Source organism: Plasmodium gonderi (genome assembly GCF_002157705.1).
Source record: "Plasmodium gonderi DNA, contig: Chr11, whole genome shotgun sequence".
Taxonomy (NCBI): domain Eukaryota; phylum Apicomplexa; class Aconoidasida; order Haemosporida; family Plasmodiidae; genus Plasmodium; species Plasmodium gonderi.
The window spans coordinates 981,192-1,001,280 of record NW_021628936.1 but is presented as its reverse complement, the minus strand read 5'-3'; the positions used below and the strand labels follow the sequence as shown (position 1 = coordinate 1,001,280).

At 28.3% G+C, this 20,089-nt stretch overlaps 5 protein-coding genes across 5 annotated transcripts; 1 reads left to right on the top strand and 4 right to left on the bottom strand.

Annotated features, from left to right (window-relative positions):
• Positions 1 to 1,821: 1,821 nt before the first annotated feature.
• On the top strand, positions 1,822 to 7,188 carry PGO_112100 (hypothetical protein, conserved; the record flags this gene model as incomplete). The annotated part of the gene is made up of 1 exon (XM_028688548.1): positions 1,822 to 7,188. The coding sequence occupies one exon, from the start codon at positions 1,822 to 1,824 to the stop codon at positions 7,186 to 7,188; it is 5,367 nt and encodes a 1,788-aa protein (XP_028544349.1).
• A 1,534-nt stretch (positions 7,189 to 8,722) lies between these two features.
• PGO_112090 (troponin c-like protein) lies at positions 8,723 to 10,167 on the bottom strand (the record flags this gene model as incomplete). The annotated part of the gene is made up of 6 exons (XM_028688547.1): positions 8,723 to 8,777; positions 8,886 to 8,977; positions 9,300 to 9,403; positions 9,533 to 9,584; positions 9,734 to 9,787; positions 9,982 to 10,167. 6 exons carry the CDS (start codon positions 10,165 to 10,167, stop codon positions 8,723 to 8,725), a joined length of 543 nt encoding a protein of 180 aa, XP_028544348.1.
• Positions 10,168 to 11,561: 1,394 nt separating this feature from the next.
• On the bottom strand, positions 11,562 to 13,253 carry PGO_112080 (E3 ubiquitin-protein ligase RNF5; the record flags this gene model as incomplete). The annotated part of the gene is made up of 1 exon (XM_028688546.1): positions 11,562 to 13,253. The coding sequence occupies one exon, from the start codon at positions 13,251 to 13,253 to the stop codon at positions 11,562 to 11,564; it is 1,692 nt and encodes a 563-aa protein (XP_028544347.1).
• Positions 13,254 to 16,167: 2,914 nt separating this feature from the next.
• On the bottom strand, positions 16,168 to 16,719 carry PGO_112070 (mitochondrial import inner membrane translocase subunit TIM22; the record flags this gene model as incomplete). Its single annotated transcript, XM_028688545.1, has 1 exon — positions 16,168 to 16,719. One exon carries the CDS (start codon positions 16,717 to 16,719, stop codon positions 16,168 to 16,170), a length of 552 nt encoding a protein of 183 aa, XP_028544346.1.
• Positions 16,720 to 17,732: 1,013 nt separating this feature from the next.
• On the bottom strand, positions 17,733 to 18,964 carry PGO_112060 (protein DJ-1; the record flags this gene model as incomplete). Its single annotated transcript, XM_028688544.1, has 3 exons — positions 17,733 to 18,211; positions 18,572 to 18,629; positions 18,932 to 18,964. The coding sequence occupies 3 exons, from the start codon at positions 18,962 to 18,964 to the stop codon at positions 17,733 to 17,735; spliced, it is 570 nt and encodes a 189-aa protein (XP_028544345.1).
• Positions 18,965 to 20,089: the final 1,125 nt, after the last annotated feature.

Genomic DNA, 20,089 nt, shown 5'->3' with positions numbered 1-20,089 from the left:
GTGTATATATCTATATATATTATATATGTGTACGTGCAAATACATGCTTTTGCAGCATTAAAAGTACCGATGGGCAATATCAAAACGCGACATTCGAGAAGTGCGAAATATATATAAGTACATGGATACGCACTAGTTTGAGCGTACAAAATGTTATTTGAAATATATATGTACAAAACTTAAGGAGCATAAGGGGGAATATAATAATAATATAGTCCTTGGTGGTACTATATACCGCTACGTCATATTACCCCCTCGCTAATATATAATTCCGCTATCTTTTCCCCTCTGCTCCAGGTTAGTATATTAAAATAACATTCGGACATATATAAGGAACAAATATACATTTTTATATATAACGTTTGCGAGAAGGCCCCACCACTGCACAGTAAAATCCATACGTTTTTTTGGTTACTGTCGCGTACTCAACATATTTAAGGTATATATATATAGAAGGAACAATGTGCTGTGTTATGCATTTAGTTATGAACATATATCTAATATATGAAATTTATATGCATATCGTGCATATTTATATAGGAATATATATATATATATACTTGCGCGTAAGTATTAATAACTGCATATCTAAATACTTTTTCTTCATATAAGTGCATGAGCAGCATATGTTATACATGTACATTATATGTATATATACATACACTTATATTTTCCATTCATATATGTGCATTTTCATTTTACTCTAAGCTTAATAAAAAATATTTAACGTAAAAAAAATGGCCTGCCAACATGATAATACATAATGCATATCTTGCACTTTTCTACATACTCGATTCGACCCAAGTGTTTTACAAGGCCTTAAAAATAAAACACATTCGAAAAAGCAAAACATCAAAAAATTGGCTCTTTATACTTTGTAAAATTAGCAAAAAAAAAAAAAAAGAGGACTTAGCAAAATTCACGCTGTTGTTTTTTTTTTTTTTTTTTTTTTTTTTTTTTTAACCCATTTTAATTTAAAATTAGGAATTGTTCCATTTAGAAGAAACATATATATACACTTAAAACAAGAAAAGAGGAAGAATTTTCTTCTTTTTTTTTTTCCGCAAACGTGGAGATTTTTAAGAATTAATTTATTTTTTTGTGCATGTGCTTGTACAAGTGCGCTTATAAATGTATAAATATAAATGCATATATAAGTATATGTACACTACATATATACATATGCATCTACGTATGTAATTATACATATCCACACTAAGCACACATATATGGACACAGTCCCCCTCCCCACGCGGGCACTGCAAACATCTACAAAGGGTGGAAGCAACATTGGAAAGAGAAGAAACCTCTAAAATAATGCAAACACATAAATGAAAAAACGTCACCATCTTTTTTAAAAATAAAGCACTTCACAATTTTTGCAATACCTGTACGTTGCAAAGATCCATTGCATAGTTGTAGAGAAAGGTCTTTTCTCCAAGCGACATGTTTCAAAGGGAAAACAAATTTTTGAAAATCAAAGATTTTATAGTGTAATATTTAGAATAAAAAAGTTGTCATATAAATTCGTACCTAAAGTACATAGAATAAAACATCCCATAAAACAGATAATCCAAAATTGAAAACATTCATCTGAACATGAAACAAAAAAACAATAATCGAGGTATTCACCCTAGAGGTAACTCAAGAAAGGTACAAAATACAAGTTTTTTATTCCCTGTCACGCCAGAAATCAATAAACAGAAAAAGGATTATTAATAGTCCTACACCTTTACGTGTCACACACACATATACATATACTCTGAAAAAAAAAAAAATAAAAAAAAATAAAAATACGCACAGAAATACACTCCATAGATAATGAAGAGTGTTGAAGATGATAATGATTCAGCTTCTCAAGGAGGTGAATTAAACCAAGATGTTGTAAATAAATACATATTAAATAAATTAAATTTAATTTTTAACAATAATATTAAATCTATATCACATGATGAAGATAAAATAAATGAACAACAAAATGAAAGGGAAAAGTGCAAGGGAGAAGATGATACTACTTCAAACAATGATACTAGCAATGTTATAACTGGAAATGAAAAAGGGAATGAAGTGAACCAAAAAATGATCACAATAAATATAAGCGAAAAAAGTAACATCAATGTTGTAGATGTATACAACGCGAATATCCAGCATGTGTCGATGAACAACACAATATCAGGTGTTGAAAAAAAACATTTAAACGTAATTACTATGAATAATACTAACATAATTGAAAGGAATAATCCTAATATTGTTAATATAAATGATATGCATGTTTTAGAAAACAATGCATTAAGTAATTCTTTAGAAAAAGATCTCTTGATGCATAATGCTGCTCAAATTAAGAGGGAAAATACCCTTGAAAAAGCAAACAGCATAAGTATTAACGATTTGTTTAAATTAAATTCAGATGCATATCTAAATATTGACAGTACGTTGAAGAAAGGAAATTTGAGTGAAATACTCACAAATGAAAATAACTTCAACGGGTATAATCAGTTTAACAATATGAATAATCCCAATAATAATATAATAAAAAAGAATGAAAGATGGAAAAGATACATTAGATGTATTGAACCATTTTTAGATGTGCATACCATAATTAATCTCAGTCAAACCTGTAAATATTTTTATAAAAGAAAATATAAAGTTTGGCACAATAGGTTAATATTTAATAGCTATTTAGGGTATAACCCGAAGGTATTATATGAATATGTATTTCCTAGAATTTATAAACATATTCATAGATCTGTTAGAAGAAGACTTTGTCTAGATTTTACATTATGTACATTGATAAAAGATATAACTGTAGCTAATATACTAAACCAGATATACAACTTTGATTCCTTAAACACGAAACATTTGTTTATTTACAATTTGCAAGAAATTTATTTTGATTTTTGTCATCATTTGACAGACAAAACGTTAGAAGTTTTAGCGCAAACCAGGTTGCCATCCTTAAAAACGCTAAGTATAAAATGTGTTCGAAACAAATATCTAACATGTGCTCCCTTAACAGTTATGTTAAGAAAAAATAATTGGCCAGTTTTTACAAATTTTATCTGTTCCTTTTCAAATGCATGGTTAGAACCCATTTTTATTATGGCTAATTTTATTATTAACCGTGCTAATAACCAAAACCATTTAATTTATCATAAGTTGAAAAATTTACGTAAAACCTTGGAAACGATGAAGAGCTTCGACAACTCCATCGTTACGTCTCATACTCATGAGGAAAATAACAGAAGAATAATTAATGAAAATAATAAAAATAATCTTATGAATATACAGAGTTATGGCGATCCCAGTAGTATGGACAAGTCAAACCTCATTGATTATGCTTCAACTAATGGAAACCATAACCCAGGATTTAGTCCTGGATTCCACAATGTTTGTAGTAATACTGTGTGTAATCGAAACATCTATCAAGATCCCCATACTGATCATAATAAGAGCAACAAGAAAAAATTGAAGTCTATTATGAATAGCGAAACCGAGTGTAGTATTAGTCAATCCGAGACAAATAATAATTTTAGCCTGTTTAATAATTTCTTTTACAACACTATAAAACATTTTGGATATTCCTCAAAAATGCAGAGCAATTTACACTATCCAGATTATAGCAGCATTGCCAAAAATTCACCTCAAAACAGGAAGGATGAATTACATGTACCAGCATCTAGCCAAAGGACACACGAAAATAATTATAGTAACAGTAATAACAACCGTAGTCATAATAACGATACTAGCTACCATAACAACACGTGTAGTAACCAAATGAGGATTGGTCACAATAAATATGTCAGCAGAAATTTGGCACAGGATCCTAACAACAGTAGTAGTAACACTCCATCTGGGTATCATACCCGCATGCAACAAAGTCACATGAATGATAACTTTGTACACGAAAAGAAAGATCTTTTTGACGAATTTTTATCGAGTGAATACGGCACAACATGTAACAGAGAAAAACATAACTACACAAATGAAGAAGAAAATAATATTCCTCTATCCAAACACAAATTCAAAGGTATAGATTGTACATTTGTGAAGAGAGAAGAAGAGGAGGAGGAGGAGGAGGAGGAGGAAGAGTATGGCGAAGGGAAATGTTATGATGTCTGCGAAGGAAAAAGAGAAGGAGAACAAGAATTGGAAGCAGAACAGGATGCAGAAGAAGTAGTAGTAGGAGGAGGGGATATTCTTAATGATCATAAGAAGAAGAACAAGAACAAGAACAACTGTTGCCATAACCGGCGACAGGCGAATGAAAAGAGCAAGAGGAAAAACGATGAAAATTGTTTTCATGAAAAATTTGATGAAGAAATAAAAATTCGAAAAATAAGAGAAGATGAAGAAAATGGAAATGCGAAAAGAGCCGACAACGGGGGTGGGGAATGGAGAAACGATACCAAGATGAATACACGAAAGGACAATGGATACGAGAGAAGAAATGAAAAAAAACATGACCAAGAGGACATGGACGAGGAAGACACCTGTGAAAGTAGTGTAGAACAAATGGGGGAAAAGAATAGAACAAAACAACAGTGGTCATCAAAAAGTAATCACAAAAAAAAAAAATTCCAGAAAAATAATTTTGAGGAAAATAAAAAAAATCATCGAAATAGTAATAATAATAATAATAAAAAATCCAAAATTTTAACAGCAGAAAATATATTCTGTATGAACATATTACATAATAATGTAAACACATTTGATGAAGAGGAGGAAGAAGATGAAGAAGAAGACGATGAAGATGAGGAAAAAAATTTGAACAAATGTCGATGTAATGGGAAAAGTTGTATATACACAACAGAAGAAATTAATTTCAAGTGTAAATGTGAAGATTGTCCATTTGCAAATGGATATAAGAACTTAATAAAGGTTGATGATCCGTATATACAATCCCATTTTATAGTACCTAATTTGGATATACTGGGTTCATGGGGAAGTAAATGTTTCTTAGAAAGTATAGGACTAGACATATATGTAAAAGGATACAGTGTAGCATTAAAAAATGAAAATATAAAAATATGTGTAAAGTTAAGCAAAAAAATACAAGAAGAATTATATGATTTAAGCAAAAGTGAAAAATATAAAAATAACAACTTAGTTTATTTACTCAGAGACAAAGGAAGTGAATTATTATCCAATACTCCTTTAACTATAGAAACAGATGAAAACAGAGGAATTGACATTTGGACTTTGCCCATATCCCTAGCCATTAGTAAAAAAAATAGATATCTATTCTATTTAGTATTAAAGGGAGGTGCCAAAATTGACATCTGGGATTATTTAGGAAAATCCCCTTTGTACATCGCATGTGAAAATGAAACCAAAGAATTTGTCGAAGTTCTATTAGAAGAGAGAAGGAAACGGAAAAAGAAAAACAACATCATTCAGTATTGCTACAAAAACTCTGTTACAGTGGATCAGGATGAACCTCTCCCCACGGGGGATAACAGGATTAAAAACGATGATGCAAAAGATCACAATAGAGATCACAGCAACGTTCATAATGATAAGACAGGACAAAATAAGGACGAAATTAAGGACGAAAATAAGGACGAAAATAAGGACGAAAATAAGGACGAAAATAAGGACGAAAATAAGGACAAAAATAAGGACGAAAATAAGGACGAAAATAGGGACGAAAATAGGGACGAAAATAAGGGCACTAAGGATGGTTCGACAACGGAGATTTTACACAGTGATTGTACATCCACGAAGGAAATGGAGAAAAGAGCACCAAGTGATATGAAAGGAGAGGAAAAGGAAAATAAAGAGAACGAAATGAATAAGGGACGGTCTCCCACTTATGATGAAAAAGGAGAAAAATTTAGAAAGGAAATTGTGGATGATAAGAAAAATTCGCTAGAAAAACCTAATTCAGATGATATGGAATGTTCCAATTTGGAAAAAGGAAAAAAAAATAGTGATAAGTGCAACACGATCTGTGTAAGCCCATATGGAAACACATGTGATAGCTATTATGTAACATTTCCCATAGATATAGAAAATGGATATATCCCCTTGAATATTGCTATTAAAAAAAAAAATTTTTCTATAGTGAATTCGTTAGTGAAGAATGGAGAGAATTTGAACATTATTTGTCCATTTGTAAGAGATTACAAATCCCCTTTATATTTAGCTTGTGAAAATAATATAAGTGAAATTATACAGTTACTACTAGAAAATAAAGCAAATCCAAATTGGTGTTATCATAACAAATTTACTCCTATTTTATTGGCTTATAATCTAAATAAAGCATGGGTTAATCATTTTATAGATGCAGGAGCAGGGGAAAAACCATGTGATAGACATATTTTAACAGAAGTTTTGTCTTGTGCAATTTTTAAAAATGATTTGTCAACAGTTCAATTACTTTTGAAAAAGTATCCTCAGTTGATACAGAAGGAGCATAATTTATGGTCCCTACCATTTATACAAGCCTCAAAATTGGAGAGATTAAATATATTGAAATATTTACATACATTAAAAAAGGAAGTTATTAACCAATTAGATTCAAATAATGTATTATCACCTATACATGCAGCAGCAGAAGAAGGAAATATAGAAATTTTGAAATTTCTTCTTGAAAATAATGTAAATATAAATTTAACAAATAAATATCATCAAAATGCATTACATATTGCATGCTTAGAAAATCAAGAAAAAGTTGTTCAACTCTTATTATCACATAACATTGATGTAAATTGTAAAGATAATATAAATGGAGAATGTCCATTAATGATTTGTATACGTACGAGAAATGAAAATCTAGCGCATCATATTTTAAATGAAGGAGAAAATATTAATTATAATCTTACAAATATACACGGGGAAACATCTCTAATATATTCCATATTTTATGGCCTATACGATATTGCTGATATTTTAATGACAAGAGGAGCTGATGTTTCAGTTAGGGATATTAATGGGGATAAATCTTACAATGTTGCATGTGAAAGAGTATTATCACATAGAACTTGTAAAAAAGTTTTGAAAAAGTTTTTGAAATTGTACAGATCACAAAACAAAAATTTCCTTCCTAAGAAGAATAAAATCAATAAAAAAAACAAGTTTTACCAATCCTACCAGACTATTAACCAAAGCTTCCTTAGTATTTTTCGCATTAAAAAGGAGAAAAAGAAAAAAAAAACACAAACTACTTATTCTGTAGATAATGAGTAGAACATTATGCATTAAATGATCTTGTAGCATATTCACCTGTGTGTAAACAAATGTAAAATTGTCTTATAAGGTGTTAAGTATGCTTCCCGATCATGTGCATATGTATGTATACCTACAAAAACATAAATTTGCCAACTATATCACATCCATTACTTTATGCACATTAGGTAGCTCGATGAGCATGCCCAATCCAAAACAAATTCAAATGAAATAATTTGTTATCAATACTTCCAAAAAGGAGTGAATATAAAAATATTGTTTATGTAAAAGCTGCAAGCAAAATCTCACAAGCTTAGCCTACCTACTATACACGTACGCTGTATTTGCACATATATATATATATATATATATGTGCATGAGTATGTGTATTTTATTATTTTCAAAACATAGAATATATATGTATATATATGAATGTTCTTATAGTAACAATTTATTAATTAAAACCTTGTCATCTTTTTAAGTCACAGCAACTGTGCATGTTTATGTGTATGTTTATGTGAATGTTTATGTAAATTTTTTTGTGCACATTTGCATTTATATACGTGAGTGTGCTTTTTTTTTATTTTATTTTATATTATTATATAAATATATTTTTTTTTTTTTTTTCTTTTGGATATGTTATATAGATGTAACCAATGAGTAGTGAGAATAATGTTAAGGCAGGAAACTGCACTTGTGTTATTAATTTTGTATTTTTTATAGTTTGTAAAGTAATTATTTTTTCATAATTTTTTTTTTACTACATTCTTATCATCACTTCATTGTTTCCATGTCATTGTTTCCACGTCATTGTTTCCACGTCATTGTTTCCACTTCATTGTTACTTCTCCCTTGTTGCTACTCCATTGTCTGTGCCCCTTTGTCTCCGTATCACTGCTTCCACTTAATTGTCTTCCTATCATTACCGCCACTTCATTATTGCTATTTCATTACTATTTTTTTATTCTTTTTTTTTTTTTTTTTTTTTTTTTTTTCTGTCCCTCATCCTGAACTCAACAATTAAATGGAATTTGCTACATTCTGTGCAGTACTTAACAGAAAGCGATTCCAAAATGATTTAGATAAAAATATATCATAAATATAAAATGATAATTCACATTTTTCAAAAGTTCTCATTACTTATAAATAGAAGACGAAGCCTTAACAAAAATGATCGTTTTTTTAGAACCATAGGAAAAAACGAAGCAATGTGTTACAGGATATATATGTATTAGACATATCTGTGCAACTAAAGGTTTGTTGGTATTGTAAAATCGAGTTAACAAAAAAAAAATCTATAAGTATGTTCTAATGGTACAGTTCGTTAGAAAAAAAAAAAAAATAAAAGACCAGTTGTCATTTCTCAATTTAAGTAGTCCTACAAATCCTTCTTAGAAAGAGAAGAACGGCGATAGGGGGTCCCTGATGAATAAGTATTTATCTCACATGAAGTTTACATCACTTGGATAGCAACCTGTCAAAAGGGATGTACAAGAATATTCCATTGTGTATTGTATACATATCTGAATTTTTCGAACGCTGTACATGTTCATACTTACTTGCTCAAGAACTCCTCATAACATATTTGATCACTATCATTGCACAATTCCCTATTATTATTTAAAAAAAAAAAAAAAAAAAAAAAAAAATTTTGCACCTACGCTGAATTAATAAAAGTTTTACGAATACGTACAAATCCGATTAACCATTTTACGAACCTTATAATTTCTTCCATTTCTGCGTTGGACATTTTTGAACCAATAGTAGTGAATAGAAGCTTAAATTGGTCCTTTGAAATTTTTCCTGTTCTCTTTTTTAACAATAAAAGAAAGATATGAATAACATAACCATAACTAAATATATAATAAGGGCGATGGTTATTAAAATGTGTTCGTTCTTTGAAAATAAGCATAATGAAATGCACACATGATGCTGTAACACAGAATGGTGCATTTCCCCTCTTTATTTTTTTATTCTATTTTATTATTCTATATTATTATTTTATTTTATTTTTTTTTTTTTTTGGTGTAGAGGCTTTCCACCTTTTTAAAAATGTATAAAATCATCTCTAATCACCAAACAGAGTTATGAACATGTGAATAATTGTATTGATAAAGAAAAGGAGTAATTACATGAACATCGTAATAATTAAACACATCTAACAATCCATCGGTAGAGTAATTACATGACTTCAATTTTTTGCAAAACTTTTTTATATTTGACAGAGAACAAACACCTACAAGGATTACATGAAATAAGAATTATGGAATTAGGGTATTGATAAGCTTCTTTTAAATTTCTCTTTTCCATATCATTTTGTAAATATATTTACGGTTAGTTCTATTTGTATGCTTTTTTTCCCAACCATTGGTAACACAAATAAATTCATCGATGTCATCCTTTGACGGAACATAGCCCTATGAGAAGAATAAACATGCGTTCAGATATGTACTAATATTTACAGTATTATTCGTCCTTAGTTATTATTAGAGCCCATTTCAAAAATGTTAAATCTCATCAGATAATTTTTTTTTTTTTTTTTTTTTTTTTTTTTTTGAGTACTCACCAACTTATACACAATCTCCAATGCATTCTCAGAATTTACAGTTTTCGAACCATCCTGAATGAGAACAGATCAGGCAAAAATGTATCATCATGTGCATATAGATAAAAAAAACATAACAACAATTGTGTTGCATTTGTAATGAACATGTAATTTTACTAGTGGACAATAATGAGTATATGGAATTTATATCAACGTTGATATTTCTTTAAAAATATCCATATTAAACACACAAAATTTTTTCTCTTTACAGATAGTTTCATAAAAAGGGAAGTTAATTCGATTTCGCTTGTTAGTTCCTGAATTGTGTATAAAAGGGAGAAACATGTACATACATATGTCCATACATGCATACAAACATACGTACATACATAAATGCATACATACGTAAACATGCATACATGAACACATGCACACATGCACACATATATATACATATACAAAATAATTAAGGAACAGAAACTTGCTATGTGAAGGGAAAGAAGAAATGGACAAATAAATTAAAAAATTAAAACATATATCTAGACATTAGTTATCTACGTCCCATGTATATAATGACATGTCCAATTTTGTGAAAATACAAAAAGGTACCTCCATTTTTATGAGTCTCTTTTTCTGTATAATGTGTACAGTTTAAATAAGACTTTTCCTTGTTCTGGGTAATAAGTATTCCTCTTTATTGCTTCTTTTTGTTTGTTTTTGTTTTTTTTTTTTTTTTACTACTATAATTTTTTGCTAAAAAAAACAAAAATTATAAAACAATCATTTGTCAATTCAATTTTTAAAAAGAAAAAAACGCTTAATCTTTTTTTTTTTTTTTTTTTTTTTTTTTTTTTGTTGCTAATCAAATATTGCGCGTATAGTACCTAACAAAAAAAGTGTAATATATACTTTTGTGATATCAGATAAGTTAAAAAAAAAAAAAAAAAAGATTTACACCTAGTTACACATATTTAACGTATACACCATATTTACACTAAGTTCGTTGGAACATTTTTAGAACAGTAAAAAAAAAAACCAATGTGTTCTCAAATAGTTTATATCTAATCGAATGAATGAAAAAAAAAAAAAAAAAAAAAAAGGAAACTTAACCAGAAATCATTATATATATATATATGCGTGTATGTAAGTAATTAACGTATGTGTGCGCGAAATTTTATATACATGTAAGCTTGTGACATGTGGATAATGATTGTTCTACATAAAACTAAATTCAAAAACAATTGTTTTTATGTGATGGAAATGTTTAAATTTGCTCTTACACTTTATACGCTAAAATTGAAAATCAAATGTGAAAAAGGATGAGTAAATACATATACATGTGCATGTACATATATATATGAACACGCATATGTAGACGATTTAAAAAAAGGGGAAATATTAAAGTAACCTCTCCTCAAGCACCTTCAAACTTTTAAATAGGTTTGCTGAAAAACGGGATAGTTGTTCGCATAATCAAGATCACTGTTATACATATAAATATACATGTCTAGCGCGTGCGTGTCGAGCGGCCAGTAATCCTATTGGGATAATCGCACGCATCCACATATGTTATATAAGTGCGAAATATAAGTATTTGCAAAAGAAAGAAGAAAAAATACAATGAATTAAAATGTGGTGGGGTATATGAGGGGGATAGGAGATGATCAAAAAAAAAAAAAAAAAAAAAAAAATTAATAACAAAATGTGCACACATGGGGGAATTTCCATGCCCATATTTGTGCATGTGAAGGAGGATGTATCAACATCCCTGTAGTATGCTCTTCTACTTCTGAAGAATTTATCTTCTCCCCCTTATGTGCATATGAATATATATATATGTACAAATATGCTATGAAGAATAAAACAAAATATAGAGTGACAGGAAAAATCCCAAAAAAAAGAAAAAGGATGAAGCAGCTTCTGCTTGGTATGTTTCTGCTTGGGTTCTGTTGTCACCACCGTTTCCATAAAAATGCGGTTCTTCTGACATGTTGGTATAGGACATGCCAAAGGAAAAAGGATTAACACAAACACCAAATGATGCCCTTAACCCAAAATTACTAGAATAGTTATTATTTCTTCGTACACTTTCTTTCCTTTTAGGAGTTGGCCTAGGCTCTTCTGCATTCGAATATTTATGATCACTACTGCTTTTACCCCTTCCATATAACGGTATTACATTTTCCTTAGAAACTTCAGCTTTACACACAGGGCAGTCATTGTTTTTTTTAATCCATGCCGAAATGCAAAGCCAGCAAAACAGATGACCACATTTCGTAACAACTGGATCTCTTACATCATCAAAACAAACGTTGCATTCAAATGTGCATCTACCATCATTTTCTGATGTTGTGTTTTTTTTAGAATTCTCTTCCACATTGTTTCTTTCTCCCCGAGTGCTACCATCATTATTATTATTACTTAAACTATTACTACTACTATTATTACTACTATTATTATTACTATTATTACTGTGTTCTGTATTTTCAATGTCTTTACTTTTTGTGCTTCCTTCTTCGAACTTGTTTTGTTCTTCTTTATTAGGGTATTGTTCATTTTCTGCCTCTACTTTGCTATCTGGATTTTCTTCATTTGTATCATCTCTGAATTTAACTTTTTTGTGCTTTTCCTTTACTTCTCTATCTTTTATCATAACGTTTGTACTGTAATGCCCAATCTCCTTCGCATCATTATTAACTGTTCGAAAATCCTCAATTGGGGATTCTTCCTCCTTAGAACTACTTTTAGATAATCTCTTTTTACGATTCACTAAGTTGTTGCAATTTTTACCTACAGTGACATCATGTGCACTATGTTTACTTTTGCAATCGGATGATGCTTTGTCTTGATGAAGATTTTTTTCTTCTTCATTACAAGTTTCGCAACTTGTTGTTGTTCTCTCGACATGTACAGTGGTCACAGTTGAAATACTACCACTACAATTACTACTAAAACTATCTGGCGTATTTCCTTTATCCATTTGTTCACTATAAATTAATGATTCGTTGTCTTCTTTTTCTGTGTCCATAATTGTTGCCTTTTCACGTGTTCTTTTATCAACAAAATTTCCTCTCTTATTATCACATGTGCAAGCATCACTGTGCATACAAGTGACACTACTATTATTGTTATATTTTATATTATTTTTTAAGTGTGCCAAATTTTCTTTTTTTTCAAAATGGTTAATATTGTCCGTGCTTACTTCATTATCTTTAACATCGTCTAGGATATTATTCTGGGTAGATAAATGACCCTCGGTTTCGTCTTTTCTTACATATGTGCTGTTTTTGTTGTTTATCTGTAATGACGATTGTGAAGATAAGAAGAGTTGTTTTTCATCATTTGATCTATCATTTTTGTATACATTTTTTAACAACTCATCTTCTAAGTTTTCTCTTTTCACATTTAACTTATTTTTTATGTCCTCTTGTACAGTTTTTGCAGATTGAAGGTTGTTATTATCATTTAAGAATTCTTCATTAATATCATAATCGTATATTACATCATATAGTGAATCATATTCGTTTTCTTTTTCATTCATTTTTAACTTTCATTTAATCATTTTTTTAAAAAAAAAAAAAAATATTTTTTTTTTTTTTTTTTTCCCCCTCCTTTTCTTATACTTAAGAATTGTATAAAATCCTTATTCTTGCAGGGTTCTTTTGTTTCCTTATGCAATGGAAAAGCAAATAAACGCTTAATTTTATTTATTATTTTTTTGTTTAATATTCTAGAGGTCTAAATTGAACTGAAACGTGTGTGTTTTAATACAGCGTAAAAAAATTCACGCGTAAACATCGTTTCTTGTTTTTCCATGCCTTTATTGTATAGTGTATGTGATTGATTATATCACATCAGTTTTGCAAAGAAGGATTTGTTGTTTCATAGAAGTTTAAAATGGTTTTTATTATACAGGAAACGTAAAAAGATACAAAATGGGTTAACATAAATATATATACATATATATATATACGAAATATTGTGTAAGCATTTCTTCCGTATACATGCATATATATTTGTCCCAGCATGTTCCTCAAGAATATTAATAAAAGAAAAAAATAAAAAATAAAAAATAAAAAAAAAAACTCATGACAAGTAGTAGCAGAAATATTGGTTTCCTTTCATTTTTCACTTAAAAAAAATTATTAAAAGCTCCGCTATTTTTTCAAATATATTTTAATTTTTTTTTTTTTTTTTTTTTTTTTAGTGACAACGAGTGTTTAAGCTGTGATACATATATATGTAAAAAAATTTGCCTTTTTTATCAAAAAGAAAAATTTAAAAAGGAAAACAAAAATTATATATATTTATATATTTGAAATGTACATATGTCTGAAGTGGGAAGAAAAAAAAAAAAAAAAAATTGCATAATAAAAAAGAAAACCATTGTTTTAATATTAATAATATATTTCCGTGCGCATTTTTTTTAAGGAATTTTCATGAACCAAAATACAATTTGTTCACAAATTTTTTTATAGATTTAAATAACAAAAATGTTTATATTAAAAAAATATATTAAAAATGACTTTTTAAAAAAAAAAAAAAAAAATAGCAAAGTTTTGGAAATGACAATTTTATTTCATCCATATAATTGACGCCCACTTTATTATAAATAAAAATGAACAATTCAGCTATTTCAGTTTATCATGGAAAAGAATATTAACCCCCATTATAGGTTTGATATGGAATTTTTTTTTCTTTTTGATTTAGTATTTAACAAGATGGGAGAATTTCCTAAATGAATTTATTTAAGGTGTAAAAGGAGGATGCGTTTAACTTTACACTTCTAAAGAATAGGGATAATAACACGAATGAAAGAAAATGTTTTTAATATGGAAATGGCCCATTACACTTTCAAATTTTATCAATAACGCTGGAAAGTGATTTTTTTTTTTTTTTTCTTAACCGATTAATTGTATAGGTATATATGGATAGTGTGCTCCTATATGTACATGTATACACAAGCAAATATACGGGAGGCTTAGTATATATTTTTTTTATTTGTGTATATAAATGCTATAGTAGGTATGTGTGTTTCTATTCGTAGTAGAATATTATTTTTTACAATTTTTGATTATTATGTCTCCCTTATGAGGATTTAAAATAGTGTTCCTTCCAATATTAAGCACCCTATGTGTCCTAAAATTTTTGATTTTTCAAAAATTATATTTGTAGATATACCATTGGCTTATTTTTACAAAAAATAAAATCCATCGGTTTATGGGGATGAGTCACAAGTACTTATGTATAAATTGACATTGTAAAAACTATGGAATATATGCTATGTTAAATTACTTATCGAAGTAAATTCCCAATTTCTTGCGAAAAAAGTTTTAAACTACAGTTCCCTTTTTTGTACTTCTCATATAGTTCTCCTTTTGTTTGATGGGGAAAATAGTTAAAAGTGAAAAAAAAAAAAAAGAAAAAAAAAAAAAGAAAAAAAAAAAAAGAACAATGATAGCGTTAATACTAATACATACAGTTGGTGTGCCCTAAAAAGTAACAGTTATTACTAATTTTTTCTTCAATAAGAAGAAAGGGTAAATGCTCTCTTCCTAAAAAAACATATTTTAAAAAATATTGAAATATGAAGTATAAAATAAAAAAATGATGAAGAAGTTTCTCTATTATTAAGTTACACATATATGCCCATTGTCAATTTAGAGCGCATATTTTGTGAACGCTTTATTTTGGCAAACCATCCCGTATGAATGAATACTACCATATGTGGTTATTTATTACCTAGCGAAAAAAATATATATATTCATTTCTACATTGTACATATTCGAAAAAATCACTTGAATAATATGAAATATTAGTATTGATTTAGAAGAGCTCTCTCGTTATACTAGTTTTCCTTCAAATTACACATTTTTTTAAACAAAAGTTTTTTCTTTGTTGCAAAGCAAATCCAAAATTTACGCCTTCCAAGTGTAGATCATCATAAAACTTTATGAATGTAAATAATACCTCAGTTCTTATGCTTTAATGTTATTAATATAATCGAATTATTTCAAACTTAAGTTGTTATATGTACCCCCTGTATAATTACACTTTTGTGATTACCTTTTTTGCTACTCATTTTTGACTAGCTCTTTTAACACACACGTTTTTTCAAAATTTTATTTTGTGATAATCATTTTGATTGTTACATGCGCCATTAGGGCTTATTATTCTTTTTTACATAAGTGAAAGGCAAGGGGTGTTTTTCAAAATTGATCATAAATATAGTGGTTGTGAGGAGTGAAACTTACACATATAAATCGTTTATATGTATATATACGTATGCAGGTATACGTAAATAATGAAAATCAATGTATTTAAGATGAATACACATTAATGTACAAAAAAAAAAAAAAAAAAAAAAATTTAAAATTTTAAAAATTAAAAAAGTTTAATGAAATAAAAAAAAGATATTTTTCAAAGAAACAAAAAATGAAAAAAAGAAAAACGCATCAAAATTTTTTAGACTTTTGCAATTTTTCAATAAAAGCAGAAAAAGCTGCAAAGCTGGCACATCCACCAACCATAGAAGGCAATCCTTTTTTGTAAGAAATAGTAGCTCCTGTTAGGCAGCCAGAATATAATATATTTGTTATATCATTTGCTGCTCTAATTTTTTGTAAAGAGTTTTCATAAAAGGAAAATAAAAATCCTATTTTTGCAAAATTGAGACAGGTGCTTTTTATTGATTGTTTAAACATATGAAATTGCTCCTTAAGTTGTTCCTTATATCCTAAAGTATAGTCTATGTTATTTGGTTGCATACTAAAGAAAAATGTACCTATTAAAACACCCACAAATCCACCACCAATGCCCATTCCGATACATTTAGGTATAATTCCTTCATATAAGTATGTGTGGACTTTTAAAAATATTTTCTCTTGGTCACTTAATTCTTCCCCCTTTTTAAAAATTTTAAAATTTATGTATTTATCATTTAATAGAATGTTATTTTTATGTCTGTTTTGGTAATTGCTTTCATTGGAGTTGTTATTTAAATTCATTTTTTGCTATAAAGAATTTTCACTTTGAACTTCAGTCAAAAATAATTTTATACATACCTTATATGTCAGGCTTTCGTTTCTGTTGTTTCTTATTTTTTTTAATTAATTTTTTTATATTTTTTTGTGGGCAGATAGAGTCGCTTATATTACATTCTTACCTTGCAACATATATGTAGTGTAGAAATATGTATATATTATATATATTAGTAAATATATGTATCTTAAATGTTATGGACTTTTAAAACATTCAAAATTCTATGTGTATGTATGATATTCTTTAAAACTCAAAAAAGGTATTTTTTGTGAAACAGAAGAAAAAGTTCTCATTTAAAAAAGAAAAAAAAAAATTGCAGTTGCTTTAAAAAAAAAAAAAAAAAAAAAAAATTCATCCAATTCTATATATATTCTTTTCTGCACAGCTCATTTTCTCGTAACTTTTATAGTGTGTTTTTAAATAAGGATGTTTTTTTTTTTTTTTTAATTCTTTTACGTATTCCTCATAGTTGTAACTTAATTTTTTTTTTTTTTAGAAGGGATATTTTATCTAAATAACGAAGAACTTGAATGTTTTGAAAAAATGAACATACATATGTTTTAATATTTAATTTAATGTGAGGCTTTTCCCCACACCACCACCCCCTCTTTACCCTTTTAGCAGGGGGTGTGGGGTATCGATCTTTATTTAATACAGTTTTTTATTAGAATAAACTTTAGTTGTTTCTTCAAAATGTAGTAAATTAAAAAGGGATATATTCAAAAAATATTGCTTAACAATTAAATAATATTGTTTAATGGAAAATGGAAAAGAGCGGCACATATATGTGTGTTTGAACATGTATTTGTGTGTATGTATATATGTACTCGTGTTCACATGATCGTAAGTGTATATATGTTTATGTTATAATTTCCTGCCCTCATTAAAATAAGACCTAATGGTCAGAAGGGTTATATTAATGTGCGTTTTGTTCCATGAATATATTTTTGCATTATGTAGGAAAAAAAGTTTTATACAATTAAAAGTTCACAGAGGGGTGAAGGAGAAAAGCGTTAGCAAGATTAAGGGCTGTATCCCTATTTAATAACATTTCGACAATTTTAAGTGCAAATTCTACAGCAGACCCTGGACCAACAGATGTTATACAGTTCTTTGATACACATACTCTTCCCTTACCGATATGCTTGAACTCGCTTTCAAACGATGGGTATGCCACTGCCTCAACATCATCAATTAGGGAATGACGATGTAGAACAGTTTCGGGTGCTGCACATATAGCTGCATAAAATCTGTTACTACTTTTCTGTTCCTTCAACATTTCGATAACTGTGCTACAATTGGATATTGCATTCGATCCTTTCATACCTCCTGGAATAACTATTACATCATAAATATTGTTTTTTACTTTATCAATTATTGTATCAGCAATGATAACATTCTTTGATTGGAGGCACACCTTCTCTGTTTCTTCAACCGATGCCGTTGTCACACTTATGTCTTTAACGCAAAGGAGTGAAAAAAAATAAAATAAATATGAAAAATGAATATGTATTAAAAATGAATATGTATTAAAAATGAATATGTATTAAAAATGAACATATATGAAAAATGAACATATATGAAATATTAATATTTATGAAAAATGATTATATAGAAAATATATAAATGTTACATAGACCCTCGCAATATATACATATATTACACTCCCATGAAAAAAATTCCTGGTGTTCTCTCTTTGTGTATCATTTATATATAATTTCCTCAATTTCGAAAAAAAAAAAAAACTGTTGTATTGTAAATATACAGAATACGCATAAATACAGTTGCAAAGGTGTATAAATGAAAAATTTTCCTTACTAGCTCTTCTTAACACATCGACCGTTGTGATGTATTCTACATCCTCGGATCCTGATGCCTTAGGTGTAAACAGTTGTTACAATGAAAAAATAGCAAAAAAAAAAAAATAAAATAAAATAAATAAATAAATAATATAAAAAAATAATGTAAATAAATAAAATTTAAATATATAAAATGAACTGCTAGAGATTTGTTTTAATGACGGGTAACTAATTCGACATAAGGGTAAAAATAAATGTGTACCAATTGCATGATAGTAATGTATTTATGTATGTATGTACGATAGATGTGCACGCTGTCATCTGTTTGGCCAGCTTTTCTTCAAGAAATTCGCAATTAAACACAATAGCGATCACTTACCACTACAACTAAGGCTGTTTTTTTTCCGCTCATGGTGATTTCCTCTGATTTCGTAGATGCTACAAGTTTTGTTACGTAAGAATTTACTTAAAAGGGTAACCCATAAAATATGCTTATAACTTCAAAAGGGATATTGTTCCTGTACGTGAATTTAAAAATAATACCTTGTTGTTTGTATAAAATATATGCATTCGCTGATTTTTTTTTATGTTTTATATCTCAAAAAAAACTTTTTTTTTTTCTTTTTTTTTTTTCTCTTCGTTGTTACTGTTAATGTGCCTATCCATGTGCGTTGTGAAATATGAATGATTAGAAAACGCAATAAATAGCACTTTCAAATTTAACCAAGGGGCATATATAATACATATATGCATGTACACATATTTATTTGCAAACATATTTTCGAATATGCACCACAACTTCAGCGATTCAACAATTCATTTTTTGTGGGCAAATACTATAGCAATGAGAAACGCATGCAAAACAAAAAAAAAATAAAAAAGGAAAAAAAATGTAGAAACCTTGCTATTTTTCAACGACAAACTGAAGAAAAAGCAGCAGCACTGAGAATGTAACAGTTGCATTTAAGACTACATTTTGACATTTTTTTTTTCAACTTTTTTTCTAAAAACATAGTTTTATGTGTCAAATATTTTGAAAATTGTTTCATATTTAGGGTTATACACCAGTCTGCAATACATACGTGTGTGTACACTAATTTTTTTTTTTTTTTTTTTTTTCCAAGATATACCAAAATGTAGCACAATTTTGTAGTATGCTTATATCATCACCTGTACATATATTCTTACAATATAAAGTTTTTTATTTTTATTTTTATTTTTTTGTAATATTTAAAATTTAAATAATGACAAAATATACACAAGCGGTACGTACGCTTTAACACTGCCTTTTCAGATATGCACATAACATTATGTAGAGGAAGGTAAATTATTGTGTTTGAAAGTACAAAGAGAATAATTAAAAATACTTTGGATGATACTGCTTAAATGAATTCAGACAAATATACACACAAGTGCACATGTTATAAATAAATGAACATACGGAAACTAGAAGACGAAAAAGGAGAGGAAAAAACTCCATGATACTGATAAAATAGTTAAAGAATTTTCCCCTTTGAAAATCAGGAAACACAGAAAA